This window comes from Erinaceus europaeus, unplaced genomic scaffold (assembly GCF_950295315.1).
Source record: "Erinaceus europaeus unplaced genomic scaffold, mEriEur2.1 scaffold_1026, whole genome shotgun sequence".
In the NCBI taxonomy this organism is placed as follows: Eukaryota; Metazoa; Chordata; class Mammalia; order Eulipotyphla; family Erinaceidae; genus Erinaceus; species Erinaceus europaeus.
Genome location: NW_026647315.1, coordinates 1 through 22,009, shown reverse-complemented (window position 1 = coordinate 22,009; position 22,009 = coordinate 1). Strand labels below are relative to the sequence as shown.

The following is a 22,009-nucleotide window of genomic DNA, read 5'->3' as shown; positions in this document are numbered from 1 at the left end:
ACTCATGTGCACAGGACACAGAGTGTGCCTGCTCCCAGGCCTGCAGTCTGCCCCCGCCCCTCCCAGGACCCCTTCCAAGACCCCAAGTGGGTTTGGAGGGAACAGCTGTAGAACCATTCGAACTGGCCCCGCCCTTCCGCCCTCAGCTTCTTCACCCCTTCTAAGTGCGGGAAGTCAGAAGGTGCTAGGGTGGGCAGACAGCGGTGGAAACAGTATTGAGTTTTCCTTTGGTTACATATTGAAGGCAAAGGTGAGCTGGACTTACAGTCAAAACAGATAGGGATGAGGAAGGAAGAGGGGCCATGACTGGGGTTGGAGAAGGAGGTCAGCCCTCCTCAGCCCCCCACTCCCACCCCCAGGAACACATGTCTAAGTGGGGTGCAAGTCCCTCAGTCTCATTTCTCCCACCCCCCCACAGCACCAAACACAAGGAGAAGCCCCTCCCCCAGGGGCTGCTCCCCACCCCAACCTGGGCTGTACATTCAGTGGTTTTCAGCAGTCCTATGGCTCAGGGGGCCTTGGGGCGGCCCATCAGTCTCAGTTGGACAGTGGCAGTGACCCGGGTGTATTGGTCCAGCCTGGGACCCACGGTTTGTGCCATTTGTTTTTCTGAAGGACAGTACACAACCCCACTAAAGCCACTGTCCACACAGAAACATCTCCCCAAAAATCAGAAACAAAAAACTGGCTCTTTTCATCTTGCCCTCCTAGTCACACGGCTGGTTCCGTCTCCTATGTAGCCCTCGCTCTGTCTCCTTTGCTGGGACCCAGGGCTGCTCCCAGGGTCCTCACTTAAAATAGGCCTTTTTCTCAAAAGTGCTTATTACTTGAAGCAAGTGCTTTAGAGCTGCAGTGGGGAGAGGGGGGAGGGGACAAGGGCAGGTGAAGGGAAGGAGCTGCTCCCCTCCCCCACCAGACCCCCCTAAAGATTGGAGGGGGAGGGGATTCTGCCTGTTTATTCTCCACACCCGTTTAAGTCAAAGAGGTTACAAAAAAAATGTTTTAACATTAAAAATAAATATGCAGTGGCCATGAGAATGGTCAAAATGCTTCAAAAAACATCAGGGGCTGGGGGGAGCTGGGGTGGGGTGTGGGGTTTCCTTTGGCATAAGGAGAGGAGGCCTCCTCACAGCCACATGAGGAGGGGCAGAGGCCCACCCACAACCTGCCCTAGCACTGCCGACGCAGCAGGTGGCCCCAGAAACCTCATCTAGCAAAGTGACGGGGTTCCTGACACACTCAGATTCTTCCTGTCATTGCCAGACATTGATAAAGGAGAACACGACTGACACCCCAAGAGTATCCTCTGGAGGACCCATCTCCCTGCTCCCCCTGGCCCCCACCACCTAATCCCCAGCACCAAAATGAAAGGGAGTCAAATGGGAAGGTTTTAGGAAAGAGAATAGAAGTGGGGGGTGGGGGAGGGAAGGGGGCAAGCTATGCAGAACCAGCAGGATTGGGGTGGGGGCTGCAGCCCTTAAGAGAGGTCACATTGATTGTCGTAGAGGGGAGGGCAGGTGGACAAGAGGGGCGTTGCAAGGCCCTTTGGCTTTGAAAAAAAAAAAAAAAAAACTAAAAGCTGCACAATCCTTCTCACCAATAATGGTCACTTGGAAGCTTTGAAATGGTTTAGGAACTGAGGGGTCAAAGGAGCAAGATACAGGAGAGGGGTGTCAACAGGGACTTTGACAAAGGGCTTGGACGAAAAGCCCAAGCTTCAGGGAACCAGCATGAGGTATGGTTATGGGTATCCTCTGAGGAGGGAGGGCTCCCTAGGAGGCTCCTTCTCCCCTCAGCAAGGGTAGCAAGACCCGCAGGAGATACAACTGAAAGGTGGTAAGATCATGGCTAAAGCAAGTGTGGGTGGGGGAAGAAGACTGAGGGCTCACCTGGTTGGGGGGCCCTGTACTGTGTAAACGAAGCCTGTCCAGTTCTCAGGGGACAATACTGACAACAGCCAAACTGGGCAAGGATGCACTATGGGGGTGGAGGGGGCATGACCTCTATTCAAGTTCTGTGTCTTGGCCCCTGGCTGAGGTATCGAGTGTGAGGAAGGGAACACTGGGCTAAGGGTACGGGGCCGACTGTCCAGGAGGCTGAGCTAGGAGATGGGTGGACAGGGTGTCTGAAGGGACCAGGGCCAAATTCAATGCTACATTTAGAGAGAAAAACTGCCCCCTCCTCACTCGGGCCCAGTTTGGCTTTCAGGGTGTGACTTTGAGGGTTCTTTTCAGTGCAGCCCCAGCTCAATCCCATCTCTTCCCACTGCTCAGAAGGAAGGCAGGGACGAAGCCTCAGTATGGATTCGTCACTCCCTAAATCAAAGCTTCATCCTCACTTTGGTGGGGAAGCGTGGGTCCCCGAGTAGTCACGGTCCCCGGTCTGTCCTGCCCCTCCCACCATCTTTGGCTTCAGATCAGGAGCGACTGGGGGCGGTGGGTACTCTTGGACTTAACAGAAGGTGAAGGCAGACGGGGGCACAGATAAATTATGGGGTTGGGAAGGGTGCAGGGGGAGAGTGCAGTCCCTCCCTCCACATACATGCAAACACATGCCTGAAACACATAGGACATACTAGTGCTGTGGTTTGAAATGGGCAGGAAATTAATTTGATTCTTCCCCTAAACAATAAAATGCTTACTTAAAAATTCATGACTAGCCTCAAAGTTAAGGGAGAAGAGAGCCAGGGAGGGAATGACCACAGGCTCTGCCCTCCCAAAAGAAGTTAAAAGAAGCAAGGTTAAAGTGCGTGGTTAGGGGTCAGGCCAGGAGCAGGAGGGACAGATAGGCAGGCTGTGGGGGCAGAACCAGCCCTTGATTTGCATATGAGGAGCCAGGGGGAGTGCAGGATTGGGGCCCAGGTACAGTAGTTGCTGCTTCAAGTGTTTTGCATTTGAACTTGAGGGTGATGGGGGACAGAAGTTGGGGGGGGGGGAAGCTCCAGGCCCCAGTGCTAAATACCCTCCCCCTCGTCCACTAGCTGCCCCTGAAGGGGGAGGGGGGCGCCCCCAGAGTGCTCACACAGTACCAGAAATTAAGGCTTCTCACTGCTGCGGGGAGGTTGGAGGGGTGGGCCGAGCAGGGAGGCAGTGATGGGTATGGGAGAAGAGGCGGGAACTGCCTGGCAGCTGAGGACAGGGGGCCAGAGAGGAGGTCAGAGGAAGAGTTGGGGGAGCTGGCAGCAGAAAGGGGGAGCTGAGAGATGGGGTAAAAGAGAGAGGGAGCCAGGCATGTAGCAATCATTTTGGGACACTTGGCAGGAGGGGTTGCCCTGGGGGGGTATCAAGGGCCTGGGGTGCTCCCTGTCAGTCCCAGACCCCTGCCAGGCCAGGATAGTGTGGCAAAGGGGTGGGCAGCTGCTCCCCAGTGCTTCTGTTACCCTCCACCCCTTCACCCCTCCCACCCAGTCGTGTTCTCCTTTAAAGTGCCCTAAATGTATAGACTTTTTCTAAATAAATAGAATAAGATATCAAGCCACCGGCTAGGGAGAGGGACACTGGAGGGAGCTACTCCGAGTAGCAGCCATCTAACCCAATGGCGCCGTGCCGCTCCTGGCTGTAGGGGCAGGAGGCCCCGTGGGGCAGGGCGCCACAGCCACCCACCGTCTTGGCTGCTGCGATGCCGCAGTTTTTGAGCAGGCTGAAGCTGAAAGGACTGACGGCATCCTTGGGTGGGAAAGGCTTCATGGTGGAAAGGATCAAGGCCAGGCAGTCTGCCACATCTTTGTTGGGGGCGCAGGCCAGTGCTGGGGTGTGACCTGCGGGGCAAAGGGGGAGAACTGAAGCACGGGGCCCTGCTTCCCTGGGTTCCCGTCCACCCTCCCCCAGGGCCCTGAGTCTCTTATCTGTGGAGGGGAGCCAAGGCAAGCAAGCACCCAGCGTGGTCAGAATTCAAGGGCTACCAGGGAGGCTGATGGGCAGAGAGTCAAAGTGGGGAGTAAAGGGGGACAGGAGGCTGGAGTGTGTGGGAGGTCTTCCAGAGGACCCTGCCGGCTCCACCTAGTTCCGTCAGACTCCCCTCAGAGACTCTAGGTACTGGTGTTGGGTCCCTGCTCTGAAGAGTTCCCTTGGGAAGAAAATCCAGTTTATAGCAAAGTTAAGAAGTCACCTCCTGAAGAATGTCCCCGACCCCAAACCCGGGAGAGGCGGGGGGCTCCGGACCCCACCCACCTTCTTCATCCACAGCCAGCACTGTGGCCCCACGACTCAGCAGGGCCTGCACCACAGAAGCTAGACCATTCCGGGCTGCAATGTGGAGTGGCCTAGAAAACAGGAAAAAGGAGCGAGAGGTCAGTGACAGATCAAACTGCTCCTGCACACCCAGGAAGAGCAGCAAGGGCTCTGGACAGACAGCCCTTCCAGTGAGGGTGGCTCCTGCTTCCCCACCTGCCTCCCTGGGCACTCACATCTGTAGCGCACTGTTGGTAGCATTGATAAGGCCAAGGTCTTGGGTTTCTGCCAGGATCATGAGGGCACATTTCTCATGGCCCTGAGGGAAACAGACAGTAAAGTATCATAAGGCAGAGGTAAAACAGGTAGGGTCTGGGAAGGGTGGCTGGGTGACAGAGAGCTATTCCAGTAGTCAGTCCATCCTGACTTCCATTCCAGCCCTCTCTCCAGGCAAGTCACAGCCATCCCTTCATCAAGCCCTGCCCCAGGTATCCCTCACTACCACCACTCTAGGCCGTACCTTACTACAAGCCAAGTGGAGGGCAGTGTTCTTGTTTTCATCCAGCACAGTAAGGTCTGCCTTCCCACGATAGAGCAGAAATTCTACAAGAGAAAGGTGACATTACGGACTGATGTCTCCCCAAAGAGTAACATCTGTGCCTGCCCTCCACCCCATGTGCACATACTTCTAGCCCATCTTCAGATGATGGGACACCTAAGGACACTCCTGCTTCTAATACACACACACACCCCTGATCCATCTTGCAAAAACCTCCCTTCTACACAAAGCCCCTACACACCCACAGCAGCAGTCTGCCCATTCTCAGCCGCCGTCATCAGCGCGGTGCGGCCAGTGTGGTCAATTGCGTTCACTTCCGCTTGGTGCTGCAGCAACATCCGGAGCCCAGAGACATTGTCCGCGAAGGCAGCGGCGTGAAGAGGGGTCCTATGGGGTGGGGGTGCAGGCAGGGTGAGAGAGGACTCTTCCACCTGAGCAGAAAGATGATGTCAGAGGCAGCCAAGCATCCCTCCAGGGCTTCAACCACTCACCGTCCTTTGGCATCTCGGCTGTTCACAATCTTGGCACCCAGAGCTCCCAGCAGCATCTCTGTGGTGCTGTCCTGGTTATTAATTCTGAAGAAAGAGGAAGGATCAACAGGAGGGGAAACAGAAATAGGCCACCTGTCCTAAACCTAGATCCCAGACCCTTGAGAAAGAAACATGGCCTAGGAATGAACTTACACTGCACAGTGCAAAGGAGTGAAGGGGTTTCCTTCTAGGTATGAAAATGGGCTGTGTTCAAGTAACAACTCCAGACAATCTTCATGTCCTAGGTAGGTAAAAGAGTGGTGATGATGGATGAAAAGGTTCTCTATATCTGTCTTCTCTCTCTCTCTCTCTCATTCACCCTCTCCCTCCTGCTCACCCCCCCACCCCCCCAACCCCCACCATTTACTTACTTAAGTACTGCTCAGCTCTGGCTTATAGTAGTGCCATGGATTAAAACTGGGACCTTGGGGTCTCAGGCACGAGACTTTTGCATGACCATTATGCTCTCTACACAACCCATCCCATCTCTTGACATACCATTCCCCTTCTAGATTCAGATCTACCCTCAGACTACTAAACTTTGGTCTCTGCTCTCATCTCCCCTCCCCACCCCACCCACCCCTGTGCCTGTAAAGATGCTGGGTGTGTACCAGTGTAGGAGGCCCAGTGCATGGGTGAGTATCCGCTATAGTCCACCCCGGCATCAAGGGGATCTGTGGAAAGGGCAGCCTGTAGCAGGGTCCTCAGTACTGCAGTGTGGCCACAGGCTGAGGCCAGGTGGATGGGTGTGCGGCCCTTGAAGTCTCGGCACAGCACAAATGCATCATGGTCCAGCAGGGCAGCCAGGCAGTCCTCACAGCCAGTCACTGCCTAAGGGAGACACAGAGGTGTGAATGAATGGGGTTGAGATGCCACCCCTTGCCAATGGTTGGTTATGGGGCTGGCCCAGGAGCAAGAACCATTGCCACAGTGCCAATCTGTGTTTCTTTTTTTTTCTTAAATTATTTAAAAAAAATATTTATTTATTCCCTTTTGTTGCCCTTGTTGTTTTACTATTGTTGTTATTGATGTTGTTGGGTAGGACAGAGAGAAATGGAGACGGGGGGGGGCACAAGGGGGGGAGAGAAAGAAAGACATCTGCAGACCTGCTTCACCACCTGTGAAGCGAATCCCCTGCAGGTGGGCAGCCGGGGGCTTGAACCGGGATCTTTGCACCGGTATTTGCACTTTGCACCACCTGCGCTTAACACACTGCACTACTGCCCGACTCCCCAATCTGTGTTTCTTAAGTGCTACACATCAGCATCTCCTTCTTTCCCTCTCTATGCCAACAATCAAATGGAGAAAGATAACGCTTGCACTCTGGAGTGGGAGAAACGGAGGGTAAGGAGACAAGTTATCAAAGAACCCCATGTAAGTGCCGTGGCACCAGAGGAGGCGCCAGCATCGTGGTCTCTCTCTAACTAAATACAAAGGGCAGCCCAGGCAGTGACGCTGCACATGTGCAATGCCCTGGATACACACAAAAGCCGAATCCTATGTGATGAGGAGGTAGTTCTAGGACTGGTGATGATGAAGAAGGGTTGAGGTCTGGCTTCACTACTTAATGGGACAGGGCTCCCAGAAAGTCCTGGAGCAGGAGCAGCCTGATTATAAAGTAAGCTAGTCAGGGAGACCAGCTGGGATGCTGGGGACTCATTGTGTCTGAGATAAATGCATTAAGGCCCAAGAAGGCCCTGAGCACAAAATTCTGGCTGACCTGCTTAGGAAGTTGGAGGGTCCTGTGCTGCCATGCCCCTAACTTACCCCCCCTTCCTGCCCAGAATCTTGCTTACCCCACGGTGGAGGGCAGTGCGGCCCCGGAGGTCAGCAGCATCGGCTGTTGATCCTTTTTCTAGCAGCAGATGTACACAGTCCACATGGCCATTCATGATGGCCAGCATCAGTGGGGTTCTACAGAGGGGGCAGGGAAGAGGGTGAGAATTTAGCAGGGAGGGGACACCCACACCCCAGTGGCCCACACTCACTGGCCATAGGCGTCCATGACATCTGTGATGTCAGCTCGCTCCCCACTATCAATCAGCAAGTGCAGGGAATCAGTGTGGCCAGAGGCAGCTAGAAGGAAAAAAGGGATGTGTCAGGCCAGGCAGAGGAAAGAAGGTGGTCAGGTCATGTCTAAAGGTGACAAGAAATTATGAATCAGGGAGTTGGACAGTAGCGCAGCAGGCTAAACGCACGTAGCACAAAGCGTAAGGACCGGCATAAGGATCCCGGTTCAAGCCCCCGGCTCCCCACCTGCAGGGGAGTCACTTCACAAGCAGTGAAGCAGGTCTGCAGGTGTCTATCTTTCTTTCCCCCTCTCTGTCTTCCCTTCCTCTCTCCATTTCTCTCTGTCCTATCCAACAATGATGACACCAATAACAACAATAGTAACTACAACAATAAAACAACAAGGGAAACAAAAGGGAATGAATAAATAAATATTTTTAAAAAAGAAATTATGAATCAGTGGTCCAGGAGGTGGCACAGTGGATAAAGCATTGGATCCTCAAGCATGAGGTCCCGAGTTCGGTCCCCAGCATCACATGTACCAGAGTGATGGCTGGTTCTTTCTCTCCTCCTATCTCTCTCATGGATAAATAAATAAATAAATAATTTATTTTTAATTTTACTTATTTATTCCCTTTTGTTGCCCTTGTTGTTTTTAAAAAAATGTTTTATATTTACTTATTTTGCCTTTTGTTGCCCTTTTTTTTTCTTTATTGTTGTAGTTACTTTTGTTGTTGTTATTGATGTCGTCATTGTTGGATAGGACAGAGAGAAATGGAGAGAGGAAGGGAAGACAGAGAGGGGGAGAGAAAGGTAGACACCTGCAGACCTGCTTCACCGCTTGTGAAGCGACTCCCCTGCAGGTGGGGAGCTGGGGGCTCAAACCGGAATCCTTCCGGCAGTCCTTGCGCTTTGTGCCACGTGCACTTAACCCACTGGGCTACCACCCGACTCCCATTATTGTTGTTTTTATTGATGTCATCACTGTTGGATAGGACAGAGAGAAATGGAGAGAGGAGGGGAAGACAGAGAGGAGGGGAGAAAGATAGACACCTGCACACCTGCTTCGCTGCTTGTGAAGCAACCCCCTTGTAGGTGGGGAGCCGGGGACTCTAACTGGGATCCTTACGCCGGTGCTTCACATTATGTGCGATTAACCTATTGCACTGCCAACTGACCCCCCGATGTGCAAGATTTAAGCCCCTGGTCCCACCTGCAGGGGGAAAGCTTCACAAACAGTGAAGCAGGGATGCAGGTGTCTCTCTCCCTTCCTATCATTCCTCTTCCCTCTCAATTTCTATCTCTATCTAATAATACAAAAAAGATTATGAATCAGGGGCTAGAAGACAGCATAATGGTTATGTAAAATGATTCTAGTGCATATGGCTCTGATGTCACAGGTTCAATCCCTAGCACTGCCATAAGCTAGAGCTGAGCAGTGCTTTGGTTAAAAAAAAAAAGTTATGAATCAAGACATGTAAGTTTCCAACCTCCTTGCCAGACTCTACTCCTAACACCGTCTCAGTCAGAAGGGCTTTGAGAAACAGGCCTGGGGCAAAAAGGGGCGGGAGCAGCTGGAAGGGATACTCTACTAACCAGCAGCGTGCAGAGGTGTCCACTTTCGCTTACGCTCCTTGATGAGGGCAGAGGCACCGTGAGCGGTAAGCACCTCCACACACTCTGTAGAGCCTCGCTCAGTGGCCAGGAAGAGCGCAGTCCGGCCCTTGTGGTCCCTTACATCCAGATTCACCAGCGTCTCAGCGAGTGTCTTCAGGGCTTCACAGTGACCGTTGTAGGCCTGCGGGTAGGGGTTGGGGGGGGGGGGGCAGGGATGAAACAGGCAACCTATGGACTCAAAGGAATTTCAACACTGTCTTCACTCTACTCTTGGAGTGATTCCAGCCTACAATCCTCCCCACAACTCCTTGGGCCCCAGACTCTCTCCAGGCCACTGTGTGCCACATCACCACAAGGAGGCAGAAGCCAAGACACATCCACAACTGCTCACGCCTGGGCCAGCCAGGGACAGGGAAGGCAACAGGAAAAGACTCCAGAACTCACAGCTAAGTGCAAAGGGCTGACTGGAATGGTACTCTCCACATCCTCCAGGCAGTTAAAGGACATTTCTAAGAGCTGCAATGGACAGGAGGGGTGGTGCTGAGGCTCAGCAACGCCCAAGATGTTATCCCCAGCACCACCCCACAGCCGCCAACTAAGCCCCTGCATCTGGAAACTACATTTGATTCAACCACACTTTGGTTTCAGAGTCTACAAACATAAAGGCACACTGCCCCGCCCTGCCTCCCCTTCCCCAGGCTGGTCTGAGGCTTACCAGTTCGAGGTTCTGCCTATTGCCATAGGCGGCTGCATAGTGCACAGCTGTGTAGCCCTGCCTGTCCCGCAGGGAGGGGTCTGCACCGTTATCCAGTAAGAACTCCAGACAGCTAGGGGCAGGGGGAGATGGTGAGGCAGGGGTAGCTCAGTCCAGGGGGACGTCATAGTTCTGGGAAGGGGTGGAGAGTAGCAAGGAAGCCCACCCTATGCCCCTCATTGGCTCTCTGCTCATTTGACTCCCCATCAAGACTCAGGATCTGCTACATGTCTGCCTGACCTGTTCCTTTAGCCTTAGAATGCTTTCCTAGAGAATACAGAGCAGGTGGGGGAGATAGCATAATGGTTATGCAAAGAGACTCTCATGTCTGAGGCTCCAAAGTCTCAGGTCCAATTCCTCACACCACCATAAGCCACAGCTGAGCAGTGCTCTGGTAAAAAAATAAAATAAAATAAAATAGTAATAAAAAATACTGAGCTGAAAAAAAAAAAAAATACTGAGCTGAGCGGTCAGTTTTCAATCTTCTGTTTCCCCAAAGTCATACATGCTGACCTGCTGCTTCAAATGAGTTCACCTAAAGAAGTCCTACTCTTCTCAAACTCAGCCCCAGCATCCTCTCTTTGATGAGGCCTCCCCAGCTGTTTCCAGTAGGTGCTTTTCCTCTACACTCCCTTAACATACTTCGCATAGATTGGGAATCAGTGGTACTGATAGTAATAACAACACAGTATTTAGCAATTGCCATGTCTCAAAGCACTGTTCTAAGCACTTCTCATATACTAAATCATTTACTCCTCATGATTCTATGTGGTTGACACTTAATTTTTTAAGAATATCATTTATTTATTTTTTCATTATTATCTTTACTTATTTATTGGATAGAGGCAGAGAGAAATTGAGAGGGAAGGGAGTTGGGTGGTAGGTAGCACAGTGGGGTAAGTGCACGTGGCATGAAGTGCAAGGACCCATAAGAATCCCCGTTCCAGGACCTGACTCCCCAACTGCAGAGGAGTCGCTTCACAGGTAGCAAAGTAGGTCTGCAGGTATCTATCTTTCTCTCCCCCTCTGTCTTCCCCTCCTCTCTCCATTTCTCTCTGCTCTAACAACGACATCACTACAACAACAATAAAAAACAAGGGCAACAAAAGGGAAAAATAAATATAAATAAATATAAAAAAGAAAGAAAAAAAGAAATTGAGAGGGAAATAGAAAGCGAGAGCCAGGTAGTGGTACACCTGGTTAAGCGCACCCATTACAGTGCACAAGGATCCAGGTTCAAGCCCCTGGTCCCCACCTGCAGAGGGGAAGCTTCACAAATGATAAAGCAGGGCTGCAGGCATCTCTCTGTCTCTCCCTCTATAGCTCCCCTACCATCTCAATTTCTCTCTGTCTTTATCAAATAATAAATAAATAAAAATATTTTTAAAAAAGGGGGGAGAGAGACAGAGGCACATCAGCACCCCTGCTTCACCACTCATGAAGCTTTCCTCCTACAAATGGGGACCAAGGGCTTGAACCTGGGTCCTAGTGCACTATAATGTGTGTGCTCAGCCAGGTGAGCCACTGCCTGGCCCTTTATTATTAGAAAGAGACAGAGAGAATTGAGAGGGGATGGGTAGAGAGGGAAAGATGGAGAAAACTGCAGCACTGCTTCACCATTTATGAGTTTTTCTCCTGCAGGTCAGGACCAGGGGACTTGAACCTGGTTTCTTGTGTACTGTAATTTATATATTTTTACTATGAGAGAGAGAGTGAGAGAGAGAGACCAAGGCACTACTAAGCTCTAGCTTATGATGGTGCTGGGATTGAACACAGCACCTCAGTGTCAAGCATGAAACACTTTTGCTGTCTCCACAGCCAATATAGATTTTTTAAAAATATTTATTTATTTCCCCTTTTGTTGCCCTTCTTTTTTATTGTTGCTATAGTTATTATTGTTTGTTATTGATGTCATCATTGTTGGATAGGCCAGAGAGAAATGGAGAGAGGAGGGGAAGACACAGCAGGGAGAGATAGACACCTGCAGACCTGCTTCACCGCTTGTGAAGCGACTCCCCTACTCTCCTATGGGGAGCCGGGGGCTCGAACCGGGATCCTTACGCTGGTCCTTGCACTTTGCGCCACATGCGCTTAACCCACCACCCAGCTCCCATAGATTTTTTTTTTTTTAATGTTTATTTGTTTTTATGGGGAAGAGCAGGGAAGAAAAACACAGCATTACTCTGGTACATGCAGTGCTGGGGATCAGACTCAGGGCTTTTTTTTTTTTCTTTTTTGCCTCCAGGGTTATCACTGGGACTCAGTGTCTACACCATGAATCCATTGCTCCTGGAGGTTATTTTTTCCCCTTTCTGTTGCCCTTGTTATCGTTGTTGTTATTGTTATTGGATAGGACAGAGAAATCGAGAGATGAAGACAGAGAGGGGGAGAGAAAGATAGACACCTTAGACCTGCTTCACCACCTGTGAAGGAACCACCCTGCAGGTGGGGAGTCGGGGACTTAAACCGGGATTCTTATGCCAGTCCTTGTGTTTTGCACCACGTGTGCTTAATCCACTGCACCACTGCCCAGTCTCCAGTGTGTCATACTCCTCAGACACACCACCTGCCAAGCTGCCAGATTATTTTCAAAAGACAGAAATTTGGAGCAGTTTACCTTTTCTTTCTAGTCATTCTCCTTATTCTTATTTATTTATTATTTTTTAAATATTTATTTCCTTTTTGTTGTCCTTGTTTTTTTTATTGTTGTTGTAGTTGTTGTTGTTGATGTCATCGCTGTTTGATAGGACAGAGAGAAATGGAAAGAGGAGGGGAAGACAGAGAGGGGGAGAGGAAGACAGATACCTGCAGACCTGCTTCACCGCCTGTGAAGCGACTCCCCTGCAGGTGGAGAGCCGGGGGCTCGAACTGGGATCCTTGGGCCGGTCCTCATTTTATTTATTTTTACCAGAGCATTGATCAGCTCTGGCTTATGGTGGTATGGGGGACTGAACCTGGGACCTTGGAGCCTCACACATTAGAATCTGTTTGCTGGCGCAAGCACAAGGATAGACATAAGGATCCCCGTCTGAGCTCTGGGCTTCCCACCTGCAAGGGAGTCGCTTCACAGGCGGTGAAGCAGGTCTGCAGGTGTCTGTCTTTTTCTCCTCCTGTCTTCCTCTCCTCTCTCCATTTCTCTCTGTCCTATCCAACAACAACAACATTAATAACAACAACAATAATAAACACAACAAAAAAAACAGCAAGGGTAATAAAAGGGAATAAATAAATAAAACATTAAAAAAAAAAGAATCTGTTTGCATAACCATTGTGCTATCTCCCCCAAGCTCTAGACCAACCTTTTCAGATAGAGAGAGGGACAGAAACAGAAAGATTTCCCCAAGTGCCACGGGGAAACTCAAATCTGGGTTGCATGCATGGCAAAGTAAGCACCTTCCCCGGTGAGCTGGCTCACCAGCCCCAATTTACTTTTTACTTGTTTAGTACTTAAGTGATGTAACTGGTACCTAACAGGTAGGTAATTTATTAATGCTTCTGGAATAAATGATTTCATGTGTTTAGTTTTTTTTTTTTTTGTTGCTGTTTGTTTGTTTTTACCAGACTAAATATTCAATTCTGGCTTACAGAGGTGTTGGGGATTGAACCTGAAACTTCTGAGCCTCAGGCATGAATGTCTTGTACTTCTGATGGCGCTACCTCCTCAGCCCATTGGCAGTTCACTAATTGAGCTTTTTTCAGATAGAGACATACAGATTACAGAGGGTCCAGTGGTGGTGTACCCAGTTAAATGCATAGTACTAAGCAGAAGGACCATGCAAGGATCCAAGTTCGAGCTCCCCGCTCCCTATCTGCAGGGGGTCTGCTTCAGGAGTGGTGAAGCAGGTCTGTAGGTGTCTATCTTTTTCCCTCCCTCTCTATTTTCTCCTCCCCACTCAATTTCTCTCTGTCCCAGCCAATAAAATAGAAAAAAATAGCCCCCAGAATCAGTGGATTTGTAGTGTACCGAGCCACAGCAATAACCCTGGAGGAAAGAAAAAAGAGAGAGAGATACAGAGACAGAGGGACAGAAAGAAAGATAACAGGGCTTCCTCCAGTGCAGTGGGGCTGGGATTGAGCTTAGGTGTTGGCATGACAAAGCTGGTGCATTATCCAGGTGAACTATTTTACTGGCCCATGTTTTGCTTTTGTGACTCTCTCAAGAAGACTATCTACTCCTTATACTCCATACTTCCGTCCTGACTCATAGTGCTGACTCTGGGCCTGATCTCAGAGTATGCAAAACACACTGCGGGCTGACACACTGCAGCAAGCAGTGGGGTACGAGTGGCTGGGAGAAGAACTGGACCAGAGCTGGCACTTGCCAGCGATTTTCTCAGTTACTCACAAGAAAGCCTCTTTCCTGCGGGACTCCTTCAGTGGCTCGTCCTCTTCAGCATCGTGGCTGGAAGATGAGTGGGATTCCGCTCTAAAGGAGGGAGAGCAGAGTCAGGGGAAGCCCAGGGATGTGAGTGGAGTTGAGGAGGTCAGAGTGGGAGTCTCACCTCCTATAGGTGTCAGAGGCGGCAGCATAATGAAGGGGAGAGCAGCCTTTACAGTCAGCCTCGTTAACACCAGCCCCGGCGGTCACCAGTGTTACAGCACACTGGTAGCTGCCATTGGCAGCTGCGTAGTGCAGTGGGGTCCTGTGGGAGAAGTGCAAGAGGATGGTAAAAAAAGACAGGGAGGGACGAGTCCAAATGGTAAACCAGATGTGTAGGCAAAAATTGCTCTGTAATGCTTATCTCACTTGATCTTCAAGCCTCAACCCTTTCCTCTATCTTTTTTCGTTCCTTTTTTTTTTAATATTTATTTTTTATTTATTCCCTTTTGTTGCTCTTGTTGTTTATTGTTGTTGTTGTTGATGTTGATGTCGTTGTTGTTGGATAGGACAGAGAGAAATGGAGAGAGGAGGGGAAGACAGAGAGGGAGAAAGAAAGATAGACACCTGCAGACCTGCTTCACCGATTGTGAAGCGACTCCCCTGCAGGTGGAGAGCTGGGGGCTCGAACCGGGATCCTTATGCTGGTCCTTGTGCTTTGCGCCACATGCGCTTAACCCGCTGTGCTACCACCCGACTCCCCGCAACCCCTTTTTTTTTTTTTTATCAGAGCACTGCTCAACTCTGTCTTATGGTAGTGTGGGGACAGAACCTAAGACTTTGAAGCCTCAGGCATGAGAGTCTTCTCATACAACCATTACGCTGTCTTTTCTACTTTTTTTTTTTTAATCTTATTAGACATCCCGTGTATATCCTTGCACATGAACATACCTTCCAAACTTGTCTCTCCTCCTCAAGTCAGCTCCACTGCTCAACAGCAAATTAAGACATTCAACATTCCTGAAAGGAAGAAGGATGAGGGTTAACAGTGACAGCCTCAGGCTGGGAAGACAGCACAGTGATTATGCAAAACAACTTTCATGCCTGAGGCTCCAAAGTCCCAAATTCTATCCCAGCACCACCAAAGGCCAGAAATGAGTAAAACAAACAAGCAAATAGATAAATATAAAAGAGTGACAGCCTTGGGCCTGGGAGGTGATGCAGTAGTTAGTTTTTGTGGTCCAGGAGATGATGCAATGGATAAAGCATGGACTTTCAAATATGAGGTCCTGAGTTCAATCCCTGGCAGTACATGTACCAGTGATGTCTGGTTCTTTTTCTCTCCCCTTATATCTTTCTCATTAGTAAATAAATAAATAAAATCTTAAAAAAAAAAGATAAGTGTTAGATCTTTAAGCATAAGGTCCCGAATTTGATTCCTGACAAAACATATGCCAAGAGTGATGTTTTGCTTCCCTCTGATTCTCGTTAATAAATATATAAATCTTAAAAAAAGAAAGGAAAAGAAAGAAACAAAAAGTGATAGAGTGGTGAAACCATGCATGCACAAGGATCCAGTTGCATAAAAGAAGAGAGGGGGGTCAGGGGGTGGAGCACTCGGTTAAGTGCACGCAGTACTAAATGCACTCAGTACTAAGTACAAGGACCCACAGGGGAGTGTTGGTTCAAGTTCCTGGCTCCCCACCAGCAGGGGGGAAGCCTCAAGAGTGGTGAAGCATATCTACAGATGTCTCTCTTTCTCTCTATCTTACCTCCTCTCTCAATTTCTCTCTGTCCTATTAAAAAAATGGAAAAAATGCCCCCAAACCTATGGACATCTAATCTTTGACAAAGGGGCCAGACTATTAAATGGGGGAAAGCAGAGTCTCTTCAACAAATGGTGTTGGAAACAATGGCTTGAAACATGCAGAAGAATGAAACTGAACCACTGTATTTCACCAAATACAAAAGTAAATTCCAAGTGGATCAAGGACTTGGATGTTAGACCACAAACTATCAGATACTTAGAGGAAAATATTGGCAGAACTCTTTTCCGCATACATTTCAAAGACATCTTCAATGAAACGAATCCAATTACAAAGAAAACTAAGGCAAGTATAAACCTATGGGACTACATCAAATTAAAAAGCTTCTTCACAGCAAAAGAAACCACTACCCAAACCAAGAGATCCCTCACAGAATGGGAGAAGATCTTTACATGCCATACATCAGACAAGAGGTTAATAACCAACATATATAAAGAGCTTGCCATATCGGATGATCTCACTCTCAGGCAGAAGTTGAAAAACAAGATCAGAAAAGAAAACACAAGTAGAACCTGAACTGGAATTGGCATATTGCACCAAAGTAAAAGACTCTGGGGTGGGTGGGTGGGGAGAATACAGGTCCAAGAAGGATTCAGAGAACCTAGCGGGGATTGTATTGTTATATGAGAATCTAGGGGATGTTATGCATGTACAAACTATTGTACTTACTGTTGAATATAAAACATTAATTCCCTAATAAAAAAAAATAGTACTAAAAAAAAAATGGAAAAAATGGCCACCAAGAGCAGTGGGTTCATAGTGCCAGCACTGAGCCCTAGTGATAACCCTGGAAGCAAAAGCAAAAAAAAAAAAAAAAAAAAAAAGGGAGTCGGGCGGTAGCACAGCGGGTTAAGCGCAGGTGGCACAAAGCACAAGGACCGGTGTAAGGATCCTGGTTCAAGCCTTGGCTCCCCACCTGCAGGGGAGTCACTTCACAAGCAGTGATGCAGGTATGCAGGTGTCTCTCTCTCCCCCTCTCTGTCTTCCCCTCCTCTCTCCATTTCTCTCTGTCCTATCCAACAAGGACGACAACAATAATAACTACAACTATAAAATAACAGGGGCAACAAAAGGGAATAAATAAATAAAATAAATATTTTTTAAAAAAAAAGAAAGAGGGAGTTGGGCGGTAGCGCAGCGGGTTAAGTGCACGTGGCGCAAAGCGCAAGGACCCGCATAAGGATCCCAGTTCTAGCCCCGGCTCCCCACCTGCAGAGGAGTCGCTTCACAGGTGGTGAAGCAGGTCTGCAGGTGTCTATCTTTCTCTCCCCCTCTCTGTCTTCCCCTCCTCTCTGCATTTCTCTCTGTCCTATCCAACAACAACGACATCAATAACAACAATAACTACAACAACAATAAAAAGATAAGGACAACAAAAGGGAAAATAAATAAATAAATTAAAAAAAAGATTCCTTCTGGAGAATGGTGGCTGAGGTGTACACTGCAGTGAGCATCCAACGAGCTTTAGGTTGTCTTTTCTTTTTTCCTACTCATTGATGGGGCTTCGCCACTCTGCATTAACTTTTTGTTTGTTGGTTTGTTTGATTTTTTATTTACTGGATATAGACAGAGAGACACTGAGACAGAATGGAGAAATAGAGAGGGAGCAAGAAAGACCTACAACGCTTCCCTCCTATAGGTAGGAACTGGGAGCTCATACCCAGATCCCCTGGGCCAACTTTTTTCAGACAGAGACAGAAAGGGCTGGGGGAGATAGTATAGTAGTATGCAAAAAGCCTTTAGTGCCTGAGGCTCTGATGTCCCAGGTTCAATTCCCAGCACCACTATAAGCTAAAGCTGAACAGTGCTCTGGTAAAATAAATAAGTAGATAAATAAATAAATAACAGATAAATAAACCAGAGAGACAGAGACAGAGAGAGGGAAGAAGACATTAAAGTACTGAAGTTGAGAGAGAGGGCGAGAGAGGGACACACACCTTCGTTACCAGCACTTCGTTGCCAGTTAAGAAGCTTCCTCCTGCCGATGGGGACCTGAGACAACAGACAACTGCAGCACTGCTTCACCACTCACAAAGCTGGTGAAGGTGGGGACCAGGGGCTTGAACCCTGGTCCTTGCACACTGTAACATGTGTGCTCAACCAGGTGTGCCACCACCTGGCCCCAGGACCTGAGGCTTGAACCAAAGTCCTTATACACTGTAAAGTGTGCACCCAAGTAGGCTCAATTCCCAGCACTACCATAAGTAAGAATTGAGCAGTGTTTAGTATAAGAATAGGTAGAGAATGGCCAAAACCTGGAAGCAACCCAGGTGTCCAACAACAGATTAGTGGCTGAGCAAGTTGTGGTATCTATACACAATGGAATACTACTCAGCTGTAAAAAATGGTGACTTCATCATTTTCAGCCGATCTTGGATGGACCTTGAAAAAAATCATGTTGAGTGAAATAAGTCAGAAACAGAAGGATGAATATGGGATGATCTCACTCTCAGGCAGAAGTTGAAAAACAAGATCAGAAAGGAAAACAGAAGTAGAACCTGAAATGGAACTGGCGTATCACACCAAAGTAAAAGACTCTGGGGTGGGTGGGTGGGGAGAATACAGGTCCAAGAAGGATTCAGAGGACCTAGTGGGGGTTGTATTGTTATATGGGAAACCGGGGAATGTTATGCATGTACAAACTATTGTATTTACTGTTGAATGTAAAACATTAATTCCCCCCCCAAAAAAAAAAATCAGAAGGGAGTCGGGCTGTAGCGCAGTGGGTTAAGCGCAGGTGGCGCAAAGCACAAAGACCGGCATAAGGATCCCGGTTCGAGCCCCCGGCTCCCCACCTGCAGGGGTGTCACTTCACAGGCAATGAAGCAGGTCTGCAGGTGTCTGTCTTCCCCTCCTCTCTCCATTTCTCTCTGTCCTATCCAATAACAACAACAAAAAAAAATTTTTTTAAAATAAGTAGAGAATGAAGATGGAAAAGAACCTTATCTGAATTAAATATAATTCACAATGTTTTGGCATATTTATTTATTTACTATGTTTTTGGTGTCAGGGAATGAACCTAGGTGCTTGCACAAATGTTATACCACTGTTGAATAATCTCCCTGGGTTAATTTCCTCCCCACTGTTTATTTTAAGGAGAAAAAGAGAGGAGAGGGGAAAGTGGGGTGGGAGTGGTTGGGTGGGAACTGCCACCCTCAGTTGAGTGCACACGTCACAGCATTATAGTGCACAAGGACATGGTCTCAAATCCCCAGTCCCTACCTGGGGGAAGGTTCACAAGTGGTGAAAAGCAGTGCATCAAGTACCTCTCTTTTTCTCTGCCTATCTCCCCCTTCTCTGACAATTTTTCTTTGTCTATATACAAAACAAACAAATCAATGATATTAAAGAGAAAGAGAGAGACAACAAAACAATCTATGGGGCTCCTCTCATGCTGCCCATGGTGACCCCAAGTGGTGCCAGCCAGGGCTTAAACCCAGAGCTTTGTGCATGGTAAGGTATATGAAATAGCAGTGTTATCTGCCAGCTATTTTCTTTTCTTTCTTGCTTCTTTCCTTTCTTTCATATGTTTACAATGCTGAAGTGTTTGGATTTTTAAAAAATATTTTTATTTATTTATTACTGGATAGAGACATAGAGAAATTAAGAAGCCCTGCTTCACCACTTGTAAAGCTTCCCTTCTGCAGGTGGGGATCAGGGACTTGCACCTGGATCCTTGTGCACTGTAATATGAGTGCTTAACCAGGTGTGCCACCACCCTGCTTGGATTTTTTTTTTTCCTTTCCACCAGGGCTTCTCTGGGGCTTTGCATCTGCATTATTTCATTGCTCCAAAGACTTTATTTTTGTTTTCTTCTTTTTTCCAGATAGAGGCTGAGGAACAGAGAGGGAGAAAGAGAGAAAAGAGATGCCACGGCATCTCTCCAAATGAAGCACAAGGTTCAGGTGTGGTGCAGGGGCCTTGAACCTGTCTCCTCACACATTATAAAACGTGCACTCAGGGCTGGGCAGTGGCACACCGGATTAAGTAAGTGCCCTTATTACCATGTACAAGGACCCTGTTCAAACCTTCCCTCCGCACCTGCAGGAGGGAAGCTTCACAAGTAGTGAAGCAGGTCTACAGGTCTCTCTCTCTTCCTTCCCTCTCAATTTCTTTCTATCCAATCCAATCAAATAAAGTTTACCTCACTCTACCTCACCTCCCAGGTTGAGCTATCTCCAAGTCCTGTAATTTTTTTTTATGCTAAAATGGTTTTGAAGTCAAATAATCAATATTGCATATAGGGTCCAGGTGGAGGGCCACCCACCACCTGGGCCCTAAATGCAATATTGTTACCATGCAGGAGGATCCAGGTTCAAACCCATGGTCTCCACCTGCAGGGGGGAAACCTCACAAGTGGCTGAGTAGTGCTGTTGCAGATCTCTCTCCTCTCTATCTTTTTCTGCCTCTTCCCCTTTACTACAAAAAAAAAAAAAAAAAAAAAGCCATTGGGAATGATGGAGTCTTATATGCACTGTGTCCCAGAGATAACCCTGGTGGCAAAATAATAACAGTAACAACAGTAGGTAGTAGTGGTGGTGGTGGTGGTGGTGGTATGTGGCTAAGTGGGTAGTGTTTGACTCTTAACCATGCTCAGATTTACTCCCCTGCATCACATGTACCAGTAATACTCTGGGGTCCTCTCATTAATAGATAAATAAATAAACCTGAAAATAATAATATTGCATTGAAAAGGAGAGAGGGGCCGGGTGGTGGCGTACCTGGTTGAGTGCACATGTTACAAGGCACAAGGACCCAGGCTCGAGCCCCCCCATGTGCAAGGGGAAAGCTTTGCGAGTGGTGAAGCAAGGCTGCAGGTGTCTCTGTCTCTCTATCTCCCCCTTCCCTCTTGATTTCTGACAGCCTCTATCCAAATAAATAAATAAACAATAAAAAAAAAAGAACAGAGAAAGAATAAATATTTTAAGAAGTCACAGGCTCAGGGAGGGGCTAGGGAGGAGTAGAACTAGATATCCCTTACTGATCTGACTATTCTCATGGGGCAAGGACAAGAAAGAATGGGGGCCCCAGACCCTAGTCCAGCTCTCTTCTCAAGGCCTATAAAAAAGGGGAGAACACTCACCCTCCAGAAGCAGCAGCATGAAGACAGGTACGGCCAAGGTTGTCTGGCGTGTTGATGTCAAACCCAGCTGAGAGCACGTGCTCGTTGCTGAGTGAAGATACAATGCTGTACAGCTGACCTGCAGGCCGGAATAGCCATTCACAGGTCTCATCAGAGACCCCTGAGCAGACAGGGTCTTTCCAGTCTGTGCTTTCTCCACAACCCACCCCCACCCACGCATCCCCAGCCAAGGTCCACATACCTGAGGAAAGAAGCTTACGACAACAGTCAGAGAATCCAAAGAGAACAGCTAAGTGCAAAGGGGAACATGTCGTGGATACCGCGCCTGGGGACAGGAGAGACAGGCTACAGATTTCTCTCCTGCGACCTACCCTCTGAGAAGAGAGCCTGTTCTCCAGGCTTCCCTTCGGGAAACTTCTTGGTGTTCATATTTAGTCCAGCTCTGAGGTATACTAGCAATGGAGCCTGGCACCCAGACTCACCTGGCGGTATCCGCGCCATTGGTCATGAGGGTGCTGATGAGCAGCTCGTGTCCATAGCGAGCAGCCACGTGCAGGGGTGTGTTCCCAAATTTGTCAGCACAGTCAATCTCACTGCCTGGGGGGGGGGAGGGAACACACACACATACTCACATTCAAGCTGACCTTAGGCTCTAGGTTACTCCCATGAGGAAGCTGAGTAGCTTTGTCCCTGGCAGACTATTCATTCCACATGAATGCATTCTCTTGCTTGCTGGAAACCCTTAGAGGGTGGTCCAGGAGGTGACACAGTGGATAAAGTATTAGACTATCAAGCAGAAGGTCCTGAGTTCGATCCCCGGCAGCACATGTACCAGAGTGATGGCTGGTTCTTTCTCTCCTATCTTTCTCATTAATAAATACATAAATAAAATCTTTTAAAAAAGAAAGCCTTAGAGAGGGCACCAAAATAAAGGACAGGAGGGGAGGGGTTCAGGTCCTGGTTTATGAGAATGTCTACACATGTGTCAACAACTGTATTTACTGCAAGCCATTAACCGCCCCCCAAAAAAAAGCTTTAGAGGGGCAGTCAGGGGGCTGTTAGTGGCTAGAGCACTAGACTCGCAAGCAAAAAGTCCTGAGTTTGATCCCAGACATTGCATGTGTCAGAGTGATACTCTGGTTC

General features: G+C 48.5%; 1 protein-coding gene across 1 annotated transcript; it reads right to left on the bottom strand.

Annotated features, from left to right (window-relative positions):
• Nucleotides 1-215: 215 nt before the first annotated feature.
• LOC103122726 (serine/threonine-protein phosphatase 6 regulatory ankyrin repeat subunit C) lies at nt 216-21,493 on the bottom strand (the record flags this gene model as incomplete). The annotated part of the gene is given in 20 exon segments (XM_060183920.1): nt 216-3,757; nt 4,170-4,261; nt 4,406-4,488; nt 4,690-4,772; nt 4,970-5,115; nt 5,220-5,303; nt 5,412-5,499; nt 5,870-6,089; nt 7,055-7,172; nt 7,247-7,334; nt 8,865-9,066; nt 9,330-9,401; nt 9,601-9,712; nt 13,985-14,065; nt 14,142-14,282; nt 14,909-14,977; nt 20,867-20,984; nt 21,108-21,168; nt 21,170-21,191; nt 21,349-21,493. Coding segments are annotated over 20 exon segments (2,276 nt in total), but the record flags the coding sequence as incomplete, so codon positions are not given.
• Nucleotides 21,494-22,009: the final 516 nt, after the last annotated feature.